Source organism: Labrus mixtus, chromosome 13, assembly GCF_963584025.1.
Source record: "Labrus mixtus chromosome 13, fLabMix1.1, whole genome shotgun sequence".
NCBI lineage: Eukaryota > Metazoa > Chordata > Actinopteri > Labriformes > Labridae > Labrus > Labrus mixtus.
In genome coordinates this window covers 13,258,649-13,277,181 of record NC_083624.1, presented here as the reverse complement: position 1 = coordinate 13,277,181, position 18,533 = coordinate 13,258,649, and the positions used below count along the sequence as shown (strand labels likewise).

Here is an 18,533-nt window from a genome sequence, read left to right as displayed (position 1 = left end):
GATTAACACTCTGTATACACCAAAATATAGCGACAAATATACAAATGCAAACAATCTAAAGCCCTCTGTACGTTTAGTACAAACACATCACACATTACTTTTTATACAGAGTCAGAAAATACTAAATAAGCACATTATTGCACACACACACACACACACACACACATACACACACTTACCGTAACTCATCAAAGAATCTCTCTGAACCAAATACTTAATGTCTGTTCTTTGTGTTTTTACAGGGACATTCAATCCCCATGAGTGAGTACACTGATATCAAACCAATGTGATTGTGCCATTGTCTGATTAAATGACTTGTTCTATCCTCTCCTTGTTGCACATCTTTAATTTTAGACTGATCACATCACCAAACCCGAGATGAGATTTTTCTATTCATTTTAGCTCTCTCTGGTCATTGTCTTGTTGTCTGATCTGTGACAGACGTCAACAGTGCACGGCTGGAATTGAAAACAGCTTTATTACATTTCACATGAATTTGTCTACTGTTATGAAATACTATTGCTTAAAGTGTTGTGACTCACTCACTCTGTCTCTTGATTCATTCAGTTGCACCATAAGCCCACGCTGTAATCTTGTTACAGAGGTAGCCCTTTGTTAAAGGGATATGTGTGTGTGTGCTAAAGACTGATATCAGTGGTAGTTTATGCCTCCACCGGACCTGTTGACTAAAACCATTCTGATGATAAACACTCCCATGACTTTTCATCACATTTGATCAGACAGACCTTCACTGTGAGGATGCAACCAAATATGTGCATCTTTTAAATCTGTGTCAAAAGGATGCTGCATTAACGTGTTTAACAAGAACTGGGCTCTTAATGACCTGATTTACTGGAAATTAATACAAAAGTATTCTCACAATTGTTGCCAAATTGAACTTCTGTATTGGCGCAATATTCAGCTCATGTGTGGGCTGACACAAACTATAAAGTCGCCCATGTTGGCCTGCACCTTTCAGCTTTGTGCTCTGTGGAAATCATTGAGGATCATGAGAGGCTGTAAGAGTTCCTGATAATTACTTTTAAGTGTTCAGACATACCCCACTTAAAACTAGTTCAGTAATTACAGCATGAATACATGTGTTGTATTAGAACATGACATTTGTTGCTTGGTTAAAATCTTAATTGGTTTTCTCTGCTCAGGGCTCATTCCTCTGGCAATGGAGTCAGCTCCAGTAAAGACAACAAGGTGAGGAGAAACGATTACTGTGTGTGTTTCAATCCTCCCTGCTTTGTGGAGGAGAATTAAACGTGGCGGTGCAGCAGACATAGACATGTTTTAAACTCAGAAATCAAACCCAAAACCACCACAGAAAGATCTGAGGACATGCAACTTAAAATGCCAGTGATGCTAGATGATTTCATATTGAAAATATCGGTTCTGTATGGATATCATGAATATAAAATATCTATGAAAAAGCTGTTTTACAAAGAAATGTTTAATGCATTTTTAGACTAAGTGTTTGTATATCCCTACCTTCTGATGCATTGTTCTCTTTTTCTTCCTTTTAGTTTACTAGAGGCGCCTGGTCTGCCGTGCCTGTGGTCAGCCCTGTAGCAGCTTCTGCTTGTGTACCGATGGAAATCGAGGCTCTACCCCGGAGTCCTGGAGGAGAAAAGAGGAGGTTGGTACCTGAAAAGTTGAACTTTCCTCCTGGTTTAGAGTCAGGGCTTTTGAACATCTTTCTTTTTTCTTTCATTTTTTTTATCTAAAGATTTTATGAACCCACATTACATCCAGTATTTGATGAAATGTGGTCCTGCCCCTTGAAACCCCAGAGGAGGATTTTAACTTTAGAAAATTGATGGATATATCTTTTTTTTATCAAAAGGCCAATTAATGCTTTGTACTGTATGCCAGCATAAGCTTACAACATCTAAGTGCTTACTTACTTCCCTGAAACAATGCCGTTTCAGGGAAGGTTTGAGCAGCCCACTGATCCTTGCTGAAAGAAATGGGTAGATAGCTTGGTGTGTTTTTTTACGGTCTAATGCCATGAGAGTGGCTTAACACGGCTTATCCACTCACCATGTCTTGCTGTGACCAAGGAAGGCAGAGAAGAAAGAGAGGAAGGCAGAGTTAGTTTACTCGGGTGCAGTTTTCTATTTGTGTCTGTGTGACCTTTCGATGCTTATTGGCTGTCATATTCTGTTATTGTCATGTTCTTAAACTGTTTTTAAGTGTGCATGAAGCACAGCGTATGAACAGTGTGTTGGTCAGGGGCTCTCACAAACACTTTTAGACACTTTAAGGAGGAAGATAAGTTTGTTATGCTTGTATGTCAGTGTCTTAGAGGAGGAATGCACATACCAAAATGCCCAGAGTGCAGTGTTATAATATTGAACATAGAGGTCTGGTCAAAAATAATGAAAGATGGACTTCAGTTTGATAAAAAGCAGACAAAACTTGTAGTGGTTAGCCATGAAAAAAAAAACAGGCAGGCGGTGAAGAGATGATGAGGTACACATACTCTGTAATGATGATTACTATACCCTTTTGTTGTTTTAGAAGATAAGATAATCCTTTATTTATCCCACAATGGGGAAATTTACAGTGTTACAGCAGCAAAGAGCAAAGATTGCAGACAAAAAGTGAACACAGTACAATTTAAATAAAAAATAAAAATTAAGAATGTACAAAAAAATAGATTTACAAAATAAAAAATAGATCAGCTATTTGACAAAAAATGAAGTTATGAAGTTTTCTATACTCATGTCACATCGCATGTGTCCCCTGTTATAGTGTTATATTTACCGTTATTACCTCAGCATTGCTGCCTCTGTGTGAACTGTGTGTAAATGTGCAATGTGACAGTTATTTTTTTGTCTGGGGTAAATCTGTTGTTTGTGTGCTGCAGATGAATATATACACATTCCCATCACATATAAACCCATGTTCCCCTGTGTGTTCCAGTATAAACATGTACTGAGGGCAAATTGGCCTTGGCTGGAAGCAGGCCAGGTAGGTACGATCAAATGCTGAACCTCGCCATCACTCCGGCTTAACAAATCAGTTGCTATTGCAGTGGCGAGCTCTTAATTATGGCTTTGGAAATGGGTTTTCATGCAATGACATTTTGATTTGTTGTCTGTCCACTTTCGATCAGCATGAAACTTTAACCTAATCGGTGCAGGATGTTGATGTGATCTTTGGGGTGCTCTGCAGGGATCTTGTGTTTGGCTTCATGAATCAGCGATGGGTTTTGATTTTGGCTTTGGCTCTGTCCTGTTCAAAACTTTGCTCGGCTCTGTTGTGTAGGTGTCTTTGTTTTCAGTCATCTTATGGGTTGCTGTGCATCCTGTGAGTCTCCTGCTACTCTGCTGCAAACCCTCATTTATCCTCTCTAAGCTGTAAAATGTTCTCGCAAATTAAAAGAATGATACTTGAGGACGATTTGGAGTTAAGTTGCCACTCGGCTCAAAGACAATTTTAGATTTTCAAGTTGGGAGACACTTTATTTGGTCCCGATTGGGAAGTAGGACCTCTTCTATCCTGAGCAGACTTTTCTGACTTCAGGGGAGGAAAAAAAGCTCATTCAGATTTACAGCTTAGGGTGATCCTGTTTCTAACAGAGAACATTTCTGGTCAGTAGTTGTAAGAGGATTGCTTGTCATTTCTGTAGAGCAGCAGCCATTTTCTTCTTCATTTACTAACCTAAAAAAACAATAACAGGTGTACAGATGTGGCGTTGCAGAAGTGGTGACTATTCATACTGATGATGCTGTATCCTACTCTCTGAGACTTTGTAATAGTAAATAGTTTTAGAACTTAACCTTCTCACACATTTTTTTTTTCCTGTGCAGCAAGGTCTCTCTTGATTTGAACTCCACAGTAGTGTTCACTTTTAAGTGTGTTTAAAATTTAACTTTACCCACAGATGGCTGCAAACAAAACACACGCCTACATTACTAAGCAGTATGTTCTTCAGAGTTCTGTGGAGTCTTATCCCCTCTCTTATCAACTCATTTCATGATTTAAAAAAAAAAAACTGCTTCACCATCACAGATAGAAGTACTGACAGTTCTTGTGTATTTTTCTGAGATGACCTCTCAGTTTATTTTTATTTTTTTTGCTGTTATCCCACGGCAACAGTTTACAGCTCAAAGAGCATATTAAAAGAGGGCGCTTTAAAAGAGACATTGCTGTATCTCTAATACATCATACTAATCCATGGTGCTCTTCCCTTCTTACGCCATGCTTTTCTCCCCTTTGCTTTTAGAAACATTGCGTGGAGCGGCGAAACAACAAGCTCTTAACCCCTCGGTTGTTTCGTTGATAACATGAGTCTCCTATCTCTGCTATCTTTAACGTTATTCCCCAACTACACCTGCATCAGAATAAATACAGCAAGTCTATTAAACATACACGTAAAGTTATGAGATGATAACCTAATGATGACAACATGACCATAATGACTGTTTTGCGTTACAAAGAGTTTAACCTGAACCTGGACAAACAACGATAGCTGTCATATTACTTAAGCCCCGTTTCCACCAAGCAGTTCAGTTCGGTTTGTCACGGTACGGCACGCATTTTGTGGCGTTTCCACTATCAAGAGTCATCATCAAGTTAGCCGCCGTTACTCTGCCAATTGGAAAACGATACACTCCCTTACATCCCTCATACTCTCAGAGGAGTTGTCACTGTGATTTAAAGCGTGTGACTCTGAGCCTTTATGACTGAATGTATAAACACAAGTTACATGTTAGCCATCAGACCTCAGATGTTAGAGGTGCTAAGCCAGGTCACTGACGCTCCAGAGAGATTCAGTCTACTTCACTTCACTCAAGTGCTCACAACACATGTCAAAGTACTCTTGAATAAGCACTTGTGTACAGTGTTGCAGAGGCAATGTACTTTTGTCTATTTAGTTTCCTGACACTGCTGCTATCATGACATGAACATCCAGTTTATAAAAAAAGTTGTTATGCAACTAACATTACATTTAAATGACTTTAAACAGCATTATTTTGCGTGGCAAGATTTAGTTTAAAGTGAACACAGGACGAAACAAAGTTCAGGCGTTGGCACTACTGAAGAAAATCCTCAAGGAAACGTGTTTGCATTAAAGAAAGCACGTATGTGACAACATGCAGTAAATAAGAATTAGCACTTTTTTTCTGTCAGCCTCATGTTATCAGCCGCCTTCTGCTCTCGTCCTCTTTTCCGTTTTTTCTCTAAATCCTGTGTCGAACAAGCTTTTTCTCACTCCCTTATTTGCATACAATCTCCCTCTCCTGCATTATTGTCATTCAATGCTTCCCTTCCTCCTCCCCTCTAATCTCACTCACAATTTACATACCCTCACTCTCACTCTATCCCCATCTGTTCACCCCCCCCCCCCTCCCCCCCACCCTCCTGTTTGTCCCCTCCCCTATCCTCCAACCTGTTCTTCCCAGGTCTCCATTTCCCTTCATCCTCCCTGCTCATGTGTCATCAAAGCTTCCTACAAAGGAGTTTCAAACGGATCCGAGTGACTCTTTAACGGCCTTCACCTTCTGTACTGTGTTAAATGGACAGCAGGTTAATGAATGGGAATGGCTCAGCAGTGACACGCCTATGAAAACAGTCTGGTATTTGTGGTGGTGACTTTACCACATGGAAGGACACAAGCCTTAAACATTCCTCAACACAAGCAACTGAAAGTATCAAATATTCAGTCTGGTAACATCCCTCGAAGAAGGGAATGATGTCCTCCTTTTCTTCTTAACGTTTCGGTTAGTCACTGTATTTGAATGCCACTTTTCCTTGACTCATGCCCCTTGACTCATGACAGTTCTGAAAAGTGACCCTCATTTGCTCGTTCTCTCCCTATTTCCCCTCCCATTATGTTACATTTTGTCTCCCTTCCCCCCCCTTCTTTCTTCTGTCCTTCACACTTAACCTCATGAAACAGGCTGGCTGGGTGACACAGTATCGATGTAAGGCTTAGGAATTCAGCTTAACTTTCATCTCTGCAAGGAAACTACAAGTTTAACCTGTGACTACAAAGTTTTAAAGGAGAGTTTTAACCTGCCCTCCTCGGTTAAATATCTAAAAAAAAATAGCTTTGTTTTTTATATTTTCAAAACTGTATTATTGATTTAAACTTAAATTCCTTCAAATGATTTCCTCTTAAGCAAATGTGATTGTTATATTTTGTATGTAATCAGTTGTACACTATTCATGGATCTGCTGCACTGTTTGAAATGAAGTTGATATATTTCTCATCCGTAGAGATTTGTCTCTGAGGTTGTTAGCCTAGTTTAGAATGAAGCAGGATGTCGCCTTTCAAACAGACTATTTATATTTTATAAAGTCATCTCGTTTGTACATTTTAACTTGTGTCAAACACATTTTTAGAAATGCTGGATTATGCTTCTTTTTTGTCTTTTCTCATCTAGTATTAAGCTGACCTAAACATATCGTAGCCTTAATGCTTCCTTCTCTTCCATCTTCTTGCAAGAAGTCAAACAAGCACAATACTATTACGATGATCAACACTGAATGGAATTCTTTTTTTTTTTTAATTCGTCTGTTTTTAAGTACACTGTGACAGTTTGTTCTGTGATCACCAATGCCATGGTGCAGACACAGTTGGGTAGGGTTTTAAGGAAATTGACCCAACCACCAAGTTCGATGGTGGATTTGACTGATGAATATTCACTGATTCCTTACGACACCACTGATCAAATGTTCCCTGCACTGCTCCACCAATGAAGAAGATAATAATAATGATATTTATAATAATACTGCTTAGTATAATGTTTACAACATCACTGACCAAAGGTTGTATATCTTTTTGAATTGTATGTTGAACTTTATTTATGAGAATAAAGACCAAAATCTGTCACAGAAGAGTATTAAGGTTTATACAGAGTACTTCATGTGTAATGAGTCTCTACCACATTACTGTATATACACAATCTGAGAAGATTATCATGTTGTTGGGCTCAGAATGGAAAGTTAATGATATTATCTTTATGCTATTAAACTTGTAACTTAGCCGTTTGAAAATGCAGACCACACTTGGGGCAGCTGTGGCTCAGTTCAACCGGAAGGTTGAGGGTTCGAGCCCCAGCTCCTGCAGCTACATGTCTGATGTGTCCTTGGACAAGACACTTAACCCAAAGTTGCTCCCGCTGCTTCGTCGGTGGCGTTTGAATGGGATTAGTTAATACAGATGGTCACTTTACATGGCAGCCCGTGTGTGAACAGGTGGAGCGCTTTGAGTAGTCAGAAGGTTAGAAAAGAACTAAACAAACTCGAGTCAATTTACCATTAGCAATGAGACCTTGTTGCTGTTCTCAACTTGAGGTTAAATCAACAACAGAGATGTGACAATCAACATCACTGATGTACAATAACAAAATAAATATTGCAACTAGATTATTTTTAGAATTAAACGAAGAATTATTACAATGTTACAATTGAATACATATTGACTGCTTGGATATCTGACAATGAAATCCCTCTTCTATGCATGATTACTACAGTGGTGATAATGTGTTTCCTTTGCAAAATTCCTTTTGTGGGTATGTGAAATATGCCTCCCCTCCCTTTCTGTCATGTTTGTGTTTATTGCCCACATGAAGGTTGGATATAAACTTGCTGTTTCTTTGAAGAGGATTACTTAACATGTGGGGGTTGAGTTATGAGTTCTCCTTGTGCAAAGCACTGTACTTTCTTATTTTTTCTTTTACTTTTTTGGGTGTGTTGTGTGTTAGCTCCTGTTCTCCCTTCAGGCACCATACAGTAATATAAACCTCTTGTGTTTCACCGTGTCTTCGGGCTACATTTATATGAGGTAATTACTTTGCTGCGAGAAGAGCTTCTACCAAAACCCGTGTATCAAACGTTTTCTGTCAGTTTGCTTTAAAGTCTGAGGGTTTTAACCTGCCTTATTTCACACTGAAGTTATTTCATTGGCTGAATGTAAACCTCTTCAGACTGATTTTGGTGATTTTCTTTCGAGGGCTCCCATATCTTTCCATAAGGTGTACAGTAACTGTTCTTTGTCTTTTATTCTTTCTTGTATTCTTGTAAGAACAACAAAACATATTTTTATTATTCTAGTGGAGTGTTTGAATGAATGTTTGACCACATGAAACCTGTGAACGAACCTACACGATCAGAAACTTTGTCAATGATGTGATTTTTAAGATAAACATATTACATTTTGTAAACAGCAAATCTCCCCTTTTTTTCAAAAACAATAGACTACAAGGACATTGCATTTTTGTTGAAGAGGGAGATTTTTCTTTTTCATTCAAGTTTTTGTTTGTTGATGGGGATTTACTTTACCTTGTCATCATCTGTGAGTTTGCCATGTTTGCAGTCAGTTCTTATCTAATGGATGCTGCAGGTAAGTTGTATGGATGTACAATCTTTTGTTGTATTCATCTGATCACCTCACTTGTTTCTCTTTATGTTTAAAATTGAATCTCTTACCATGTTTACCGCCCATATTAATCAGCTGCTTCTGTTTTATCCCCCTCTTTTGTTTATCTTTTTGTCTCTAGTGTGCCCATGGTTGCCGACCTGATGGAAACGTGCATTGATGATGTCCTCAGGGCTCCTGTCGTTCCACCGGTGACGGCTACAGAGGAGGCCGGACCGAGCAGCGCCTATGCTACCCCCGGTGTCGCCGGGGACGATCCTCTCAGCCTCACTGGTGAGCTTACAGAAAGCCTGGCAAACACAACAAAGAGCATTCAGAGACAGGTCTATGCAGAAATGTGGTTTCACAGACTTATCATGAACAGAAAACAGTGTCATTCTAGGAGTGTGGTCAATGTGTATGAACCTGTATTGATTGAAATGTAACATTGTCACTCTCAAGAAGCATCCGCTCGTCTGAAGCAGCTGGCTTTAGAGAGCAGTCCACCACTTCCTGCAACTCCGAGAAACAACATCAATGTCAACATGGCCATGAATAATCAGGTGAGTTTTTGTTTCTATAGTTACTTTGTAAACACTTTGAAATAGGGCTGTCAGTGCGATTATTGTGCGAAATTAATGCATTTATTCATTTCTAACTGCGTTAATCACGTGGCATTTTGACCCTCGCGGGACACTTTAGTTAATACAACATGTTCCTGCACCCAGAGTGATCCAAAAGAACAACACAGCTCGCTGCGCCTTCTAAAGGCTCATTTCACTGTAAGAGACTCCCACACAGCTCAGTTGATGAGTCAGAAGTAATATCCACCTTTTGCGACACCAAACATTTAACTTTTTTTACCTTTACATTTAGCTTTTATCAATAACTTTTGATATGTGGAGAGTTCCTTTTCCGTGGTTAAAGGAAGAATATGCAATTTTTTGATCCAGCAGATGTCGCCCTTGAGCACCAGCATGAACCCAAAACAACTTGCGCTGCATTGTTGTGTTAGCATGCTAATGCTAGCGATCTTTATTATGCGCATATCTTCACACTGCATGTAAATTTACCTGAAATGACCGTGATCTAGAAACGCTAACATGACATTCAGTTAAGCAGTGAGTACAGTATGTTATTCTTCTCTTCTCTAGTCCCTCAATTAAACAACTTTTATACGAGCGGGGATGAGCCGGCCGGCCGTCCTGGCGATGTAAACAAACTGAAGATAGGACTCGGAAAACTCGGAAAACATCACAGACAGTGGGACTCGGGTGTTACACTCATTGTAGACAGTCATGACTCACAGAGTTATTTTCAGAGGATATACTTGATTTCTATTACATTTAAGTGTGAAAAATCGCATATAAAGCCTTTAAATCCATATCATACTCTTTGATCTAGCGGTGCGAGTGCTTCCTTATTTTCACTTAAAATGAATGCAGGTATTTATCCAAACAGCAAGTATAGCAATGTAGCTTAAGACAGTACAAAATACAAAATAAAAGCATAACAAACACTTTTATTGAGATGCAAAATAATGTTATTTCAAACATGCAATCAGAAATGTGATTCATTGTTTTTAACTATTGAAATTCTGTGATTAATCTGATGACTGACCTCTGATTTTAAAATATTTTATCGTTTGGCAGCCCTACTTTAAACCCTGAGGCTGGGGTGGCATGGCATACGTTTCAGTTCTGTCAGATGTGAAAACCATATTTCACTCTCTCTGTTCTTCTTTTTGGGATTGGGGCCTCACTCGGTCCTGCTCAAACAGGAGGATGTGGTGAAGCTCACAGAGAAGTGTGGCCTGAGCAGCACAGGCAGTAGTCCAGTTGTCACTCCACTGCGCACCCCAGAGGATCTGAAGAGCAACATCCTGAAAGCACAAGCTGAGGCCGCTGCCCTCAAGGTGATGAACAAAGACCACCAACTGTACACACAGATATGGACGGAGGAAAGAGAAACCTTTGAACAATCAAATGCACTGATTCATTGTATTCTTTAGAGATCATCTTTCTATTTGACAACAACTCGAGTTTGGCCAAAAAAAATGGGATTAAGTATTTGTGTCAGAGCAGCATTAAATCTGAATTTAAACACGTTGGAAACAAACATGCCCATGTTATAGCTATGATGTCATTGTGAGTTTATAAGTTCAGCATCCCTCTCTTGACCTGCTTATCTTCCCACCCACTGATTTATCCCTCTCTGTTTCCCTGTGCAGGGCCCTTCGGAGGAACATGTGGTTATAGTTGGAGATAAAAACTGTAATTTACAGGAGCCTTCTTCCAGGTACGTTCACACTCTTATTAGTAGTTTTTAAGAAGAAAGTCTGTTGCTACAGAATTCTACAAACATATTTCTTAGGTAAACTTGTAATATTAATAAAGCGAACAGTCGCAGTACACATGGAGAGGAGGAATGCCATTGTCGCTGGCATTTCAGTGACAATGGCTTTGTCTTGAAGTTCTCCCTCCTCCTCCTCCGTCTTCCTGAGTCATCCAACTGTCAACACATTGTCTCGTCCAATCGCAGCTCTCCCCTCCTGCTAGAGCCGATTAACTACTTGAATATTCATGAGGATTATTATAGTAGTTCACAACATGACATCATCTTCAGCTCATCCTTACAAGCAGAGCTCTGCATTGTCTTGCATGAGAGGGAGACAGTCAGTGGCTCCTGATGAGAAGAGGAGAATGAGCCATGTTAGATTGGCTAGTGCTATTTGTGAGAGTATACAATATGTTTATGATAAATTATATGTACAATTCTCTTTTTCTAACAAGATGTGTAGTAATGCGATGTTAACTCATTGTGTTTCATCCCCTGTCGCACATTCAGATTTGATTCAGGTTGAGTTTGTTCATTTTTAGGAAAAGATTTCACTCTGTGCTTTGGGGTCAATTTGACCCTGTTGTGCAGGTCGTTTTTTTTTTTTCTTAAGGTATCATGCAGATAAGCAACAAATTCCTAAATACAAACCAAAATGTTGTATTGTCTTTGTCTAGGTTGAAGGTGCGTACCGGGCGAATGGGCAGTAACTCGTCCCTGTCTGTTAGCAGTCGCCCCGACATTCAAGACTCCTGGGACCTGCTCAAGCCAGCCTCACTGGTGTCTCCAGCAGGGGCCAGGTCAGTGTGTGTGTCCGTTATGTCCCGAATACCTTTGTGTGCACCTACTCTAGAAGTGCTGAGTATCAATAATTCCCACTGTAGCTGCTTAAAAAAAGCAAGGGAGAGGGAGAAACTGGGAGAATACATTAGTGTAGGGTGAATCATTGCAGGTCTCTCAGGAAAAAAATCAACTTTACTTAGTTTTAATCAAAACTGCAATGAAGTCTTTCAAATATTTGTTTTCAAATCATAATGGAAGGATAAATGTCTTCTAAGGTTCACTGTGCCTGTACCATACACTTTGAACCTCCACATGGACTGAGCATATTTTGTTAATTCAAGGAACAGTTGGAAGAAAATTCTGGCCTCTACAGTTTCTATTTTAAGAAGATAATTTCAAACACTTCCAGCTTGCGTTCCCCTGGAAGCAGAACGTAAAGCAAATACAATGCACATTTCACAATGATCCAATTTGAGACAAAGGTGTTGCTTTGTGTTTTTTGCAGTCTTTGTCGACATCTGTTGGCATGTATGAGCATTGTGTGTGTGTGTGTGTGTGTGTGTTTGTGAGCATCTGAGCATGATGAGTCACATGACTTGAGTTCTGCCTGGAAACTGCTGCCGTCCCTGCTCATTAAGTGTTTACAGTAGGATGACACAAAAAATACAGACGCGTGCTTAGACAGTTCACAGAGTTTGCATGGCCCCAGGCTCATCGATGCAGTAAAGGCTCCCACTATTCCTGGGATTTTCATTCTGAAGAGGAGAATGTGGACCTGTTGTGTTGAAGCGATATATTTGTTCTTGTTGCATGGGGGCGGCAGTAGCTCAGGTGGGACTTGGGTTGGGAACCGGAGGATCGCTCGTACAAGTCCTGGTGCGGACCAAAAATACGGAAGTTGGTCTTGTAGCTGGAGAGGTGCCGTGGCTCTTCCCGAGTACTGTCGAGGTGCCCTTGAGCAAGGCACCGGACCCCCAACTGCTCTGGTGCGCTCCCTGCATAGCAGTGTGCTGCAGCCCCACTCTGACATCTCTCCACTAATACATGTCCACAGATCCTGTGTGTGCATGAGTGTGATTCAGGCTTATGTGTGTGAGAAGCATGTCTCTAAAATAAAAGTGTAAACCAGAATTTCCCTCAGGGATTAGTGGCGTATTTCAAAATCAAATGAATTAAATAAATGAGGGACTCTTGACTAGTATGAAGATATTTTTTAAGTAAATTAAGAAAAAACATCAAACCAAAGGCTTTTTTAAAACTACTCTGTCAAAAACAAGGAACTTGAAATACATTGCTGGTTATGTTTGTGTAAAGATTTTTTTCATTAATTTGACATCTTCTGTGAAGTCTTTCATTTTTCTTTCTTGTTCCATTCATCAGTGTCGAGGTGCTGGCTGAAGATTTGAACCCCTCCGTTCCCAAGATGCCCTCTGAGTCTGCTGCTGAAGTCATGGCACCAAAGGTAACATGATTATTGAATTACTTAGCAGAAAATAGCTGTTTTGCTGTAAAGGAACAAGAATACATGTTTTTCTATTTGAAATGTTGAATTGTAAACAATGACTAATAACACTGTATTGTATACATCCATCTGGTCTGATAAGCATAAAAAGCAGACAATATATTATAAAATGTGTCTACGGGGAGGATTTACATCGATGCAGAACTCCACTCTTACTGAGACTGAGGAATAGTGTTTCATAAAAGAATCTCTTTGACGTGTATTCACTCGTGTAAACAAATGTTGTCATTTAGCATGTATACCAGCTTGTACTGTACGTTGGCATGTTGTGACTGTCTCTAGGCTAAAGCAGAGGAGGTTGACCTGCCTATGACCGCCCCACTCTCTGATAACCTGATTGATTTCACTGACCCAACTCCTGTGGTAAGTTCACAAAAATACTTTATGTGTAGGCAGCTTTGACGAACAACAGTCTGTAATGACACACTCAAGAACACGGGGAAGAGTCTGACTCAAACATACTTAATCTCACTGGTATATAAGACACAGTCTGATTTTTGTGGTCTCCCAGCCAGAAATAGGTTGAACTGTCTTACTGCGTGAATATTTATATTGTATTCTATTGCTGTGCAGCTCTGTAGCTCTTATAGCTCAGTCTGTTTTTACTGTGTGGAGTTTGCTAGCTACAGTACGGTAGTTGAGCTCTCAGCCTGCAGTGAAAGTTGTGGATTACTACATACCCTACTCCCTCACGTCTTGCAGCACAACTCCGCTGGTCACTCGTTAACTGTTAACGGAGGAGTCTTTTCAATTATTTCAGCACGCCACAAGCTTTATTCACTGAACAGTAAACCACTGCTCTTTCTCATGACGGAGAAAAGATGGTTAAAAAGTCTAGTTCTGTATCCCAGAACGGCTTGCACTGAGTGAACAGGGATGAATTTGTTGGTTGCACTGATATATAGAACGCAGCTAACTTTCTAGATGAAAAAATAGTCTGTCTTATACATCGGATTTTACATTAAGTGTTTAGGCATTTCTACAAGAGATAGAAATGTAATTATTACTTACATCTATTCACATCATTTATGAGTATATTGACACTCTCATAATGAGAGATACATTTGATTCAATGTAATACAGCAGTGAAGCAGTTAATGTTGTTTATTTGCTCAACTTCAGAGGTACATGCAGTGTACTGTAAGTTCTTGCTTAGCCTGTTTTTATTGTCCTGCTCTCTTCAGCCAAAATGATGGCATGGTTTGTAATCTATCATTAATGCACTATATCAGCTTTAGAGGCAAAGATGCCTCAGATGCTGAATCATATAAAAGTAGGTGACGTTGGATTTGTCATGAGTTTATAAATATGTGGGCGGCATTCTCACCATGGCATCCCTACAGTAGGTCGACATGGTTGAATAAGTATTACAGGTAATAAATAAGAAAGATCCTTAGAGTGTAACAATACTTTTCTGATTTTTTTTTTTTTTTCAGCTACCACCAGTGCAGCATCCCAAACCAGTCATCACACCCCGCTGGATCGTTCCCACAACTGCTGTGAGTGATGGATTTCTTTACCTACCCATCTAACAGCTCTGCTTTCTGCTCTGTTTGGTTTTGTGCCATTGTCTGTCTTACTTTTCAAAGTTTTGTACAGTGAGAAACTTTGGGATCATGATTTCATCTGTGTTTTTATATAATCTAAATTCGTCTTATTTGCCCTGACTGTAGTGATACGAGGCTTATACGTTTTCTTATGTTACCAAATGCACTTGTGTAGTGGCTGTTCACTCATGCTGATGTAGAGGCTATGTAGAGTGACCTCACACCTTCTCCCTCGTCCCCCTCGTATGCAGCCTTCTGGTGTCTTTACTAACGGCCTGCTCGACCTCGACCCCCCTGCTAAGGTCAACCCTCCTCTGCCTGCAGATGGGGGAGCAGCTCTCACCCCAGCCCTCCCCCTCCTCGCTCACGCACGCAGCACCATCTCGGCCAGGTAAAAGTCTAGAACACGAAGCGCTCGTTTTTTTTAAAGCAAGCTTGGTAGAATGCTGCCCCCTGCTGGTTGAGCAGGGAAATGTCTACTTAACCTGAACTCCTAATGCAAGCAAGTCAAGGCGGGCTGAATGTAATTCATGCTGTTTCTTCTAATATGAGTATTGTCAAGTCCACTATGAAGCTTTCAATATTTTCTTATATCTGTAAAAGTCCTGTCAGTTACTGCAGACATTTCACTTCATGGAGAGATTGTTGATAAATACAGGTTTCCCTACACTTGAATTCAATGCAATGAGCATATTTGTCAGGATTAGAAGTCCCTCTCTCTCTGATGCAAAAATGTCTTTCACCCCTCATTTAACAGCCCTGTGGGTCAGCAGCCAGCGCCAGAGGATGGAGCCAAACCCAGAGGTCTCCTGACCACTGAGCTCTGATGAGGGTGGGAAATACAGTAGCAGCCTTCACAGTATTCTTCTACCCTGACCACTTTCCCAATAACCCCATCACCCATCTACACACACAAGCTGGGACAACTGTGCTGAACACTGGGGGTTTGCAGGAACCTGTGAAGAGGGACCATGAACACAACTGCACCCACGCTGACAAAAAGACTGAACAAGTTGAACTTAGCACACAGGGAAAGTAATAGGAGTATTCAATGATATCATGAATCAAAGGCTAGTTTTAAAGAAACATGTAGCTGCAGTATTAACATGATGTTCACTGTCTGTGACTTGCCATTCACTCAGTCCATCCAGTCAAAAACCCTCACCCTTCTCACACTGTATGGTACGTTGTAAAAGCAGCCACCGCTGGACTGAAAGGGGAGGGTGTCTCTTTTAGTGCTGCTTCCCTCTCCCCTTTGTAAGTCATGCTGTTTTATCACTGTTTAACACACCGCTGGATCCCTGCTGCTCTGAGCTTTTCTGATCACACAGCACATAGAGCTGCTGAAGTACACTGGAGGAAGGACTACAAAAAGAATCTGTAGAAACTACAATGGCAGTGACTCAAAATGTGGATTCAGAGAGATAGAAACACCTGGACTCTTGACCTGACACACATGTGGATATTACACTGTACTGCTCTTGAAGCACACTACAACCCCTTTTGTTTTGTTTTGTTTTTAACCCAGAAAATACGTCATGTGAAATTCAGCTACTACTTCAGCCCTACGAAGACTTCACTGGATTATCTTTGCAACACTGGAACTAGAAAGGAATTGTTTTTATGGCTGACAACAGAGATGACCACTTGTTTTTTTTGTTTTTTTTTACTTTTATTATCCAGCTCTTACTCATGCTGTCTTTACTGATGTTTAAAACTGCCCATTGCTGTTCTGTTCTCGAGCAGCAAAAGGAAGTGATCATTACTGATGAGAATTAGTTCTTGAGTGTGTTCAAATGACTCAAAGATGACAATATAAGAATATGAAGTTTTAGCATTTTGAGCAGAATGTGAGACTGTACCTTTTTCCTGAACCCACTCTTCCCACCTGTGGCATTTCATGACGTGGCTCTATTGATGTTTAAACCGTTAACTGTGATCTCTGCAGGTAAACACTTGTGTCCAGATACTTGGAATGACTCCGCTGGATATCTGAACTGATGCTATAACATAACCTGACCCTGTTATAGAACATTACTCCTTGTACTAACACGTCGTAGCTACTACCCCTGCCTTATGGAAAATGAATGTATTCAAATAGTCTCGTCTAAGAATGCTGGAGATGCCACGATAGCAAAGTTTTACAACTTGTCAAAATCCAATTTGCTGATACATTTTATTACTGGAGACAAACGTGTGACATATCTTAAAGCTGGTTTTGTATGTGAAATTGAGGCCTACCTTCTTTTTTTTATCTTAATGGATGATATCAGAATAACTCTTAAAGAAAGACTTGTATTTGTTTTATTTTTCAGTATCCCATACATTATAATCAATAAGACTCATTAAATTTGGTAGTTTTTTTTTTTTTTTCACTTTGTTGTCGATGTCATGATCTGTATTCAACAAGGGAAGCTGACTGTTATACAGCATTTTCTTAGCAGTGACAGTTATTTATGCTACTCGGTGTAAGTGTTCAAACAGTGTCTGAAGGTGTTGTAGCGTATATACAGTTGTAATGTATTGTCAGAGTAATGCTATCAGCTGGCTGTAGATATGAAGTAGATTTATATATATTTTTGAAAATGATGTCAGCAGTATTCTTACCACATCCCAAGAAGTTTTCTGCATCACCATGTTTGCTTATTACAGAAGAAGTAGAACATGTATTACTCATCACACTGACTGGAAAAACACTGATTATACATCTCAAATGCAATTTTATATGAACTTTTTCTTTGTCTGGAATACCTGATCATGACTCAGTAAAGCTTTGCTACAGTAGGAGTCCATTTGTATTTCATGCATTTTTATTCTGAGGCTACTGACTGTTGATACAGCTGGATTCAAGACATTCTTAATTAGCTACTGTATGGTCTACATGTGATTATATTTTTTAACACATGAACTAAAACCTGGCTCCCTCTAAAAAAAACAGATTTTGTCTGGTTTAAATCATAGTAAACGTATGATTAGAGCTGTCAGCATTAACTAGTTAATTGGGATTAGTTAAGGTCTGAAACTAATGCTTTTTCTTTGCTATTTTGTCCCTTTAGGGTCACCGTGGATAAACCTCTCTGTGTAGTCGCAGTGGTAGAAAAGAACGACTAAACACTGCTGCATCTTTGAAAGTCTCGTTTCATTTTTAAAAGCTCTCAGACAGCTCAGCTGACGAGTCAATATCCACCTCACGACATCAGACATTTCACTTCTTCACTGTTCCTTTGAGCTGTTTTCATTAAGGTTTTAATCTGTAAGGAGTTCCTTTTTCAGGAGTGTTTTGTAACCGTTGATCAACCAGGAGGTCCTTACCTTATTTCAAAATAAAAGCTGGGTACTTTCGCTGAAGACAGTACAGAAAAATTCAAAATAAAAGCCCAACAATTTTTATATTTAAATGGGAAATAATGCAATTAAAAATGTGATAAATCATGATTAAATATTTTAATCTTTCAACAGCCCTAGAGTAAACTCACGAGTACTGTCGGGCATTGTATCAGAAATTTAGTACAATCAAGTTCCTCAGCAGAGCTTGTTAAATATAAAATGTCTTTTAGATAATGATCTGGTTTGAGTGTTATTGCTAGTGGCTTTGTGTCATTAGATGAAGGGTATAAGTAACACAGTGCTTCAGAAGATTTAAATGGTAATCTCTTTGGTATCACCAGGAGAGTAAACAATTCTTTATATGATCCTGATCATGAGGAATATTGATGAATGACCTCATTGCCCCCACTGATGGTGTTATACTCTCTGAATAAGAGATATTATAGTATTTAATTAGCTGATCTGAAACACTCATTCACTTCTTAGTCCTCATATTTAGCTTTCAGTCGTTGATCGCAGAATAAGACTGAAAAAAAATCTCATTAGGTGCCATCAGAACGCAGTTTGAGATTTTTGTTCTGTGAGGTAGTGAATGGTTATTGGCTTCATTTTCTATTTGACCTATAGAGGATGACAC

General features: G+C 39.6%; 1 protein-coding gene across 2 annotated transcripts in view; it reads left to right on the top strand.

Moving 5' to 3' along the window:
- epb41l5 (erythrocyte membrane protein band 4.1 like 5) overlaps positions 1–17,356 on the top strand; it is a 35,858-nt gene extending 18,502 nt beyond the window's left edge. Inside the window, exons 14-26 of one of the 2 annotated variants that reach the window (XM_061053784.1) lie at positions 243–261; positions 1,164–1,209; positions 1,533–1,645; positions 8,523–8,674; positions 8,846–8,943; positions 10,161–10,295; positions 10,611–10,678; positions 11,395–11,517; positions 12,881–12,962; positions 13,305–13,385; positions 14,459–14,521; positions 14,821–14,960; positions 15,327–17,356. In XM_061053784.1, the coding sequence (XP_060909767.1) occupies positions 243–261; positions 1,164–1,209; positions 1,533–1,645; positions 8,523–8,674; positions 8,846–8,943; positions 10,161–10,295; positions 10,611–10,678; positions 11,395–11,517; positions 12,881–12,962; positions 13,305–13,385; positions 14,459–14,521; positions 14,821–14,960; positions 15,327–15,396 (1,190 nt within the window). In that variant the 3' untranslated portion in view covers positions 15,397–17,356. Of the gene's footprint in view, positions 1–242; positions 262–1,163; positions 1,210–1,532; positions 1,646–8,522; positions 8,675–8,842; positions 8,944–10,160; positions 10,296–10,610; positions 10,679–11,394; positions 11,518–12,880; positions 12,963–13,304; positions 13,386–14,458; positions 14,522–14,820; positions 14,961–15,326 lie in introns of both variants that reach the window. The other variant, XM_061053783.1, reaches the window with a different exon arrangement.
- Positions 17,357–18,533: the final 1,177 nt, after the last annotated feature.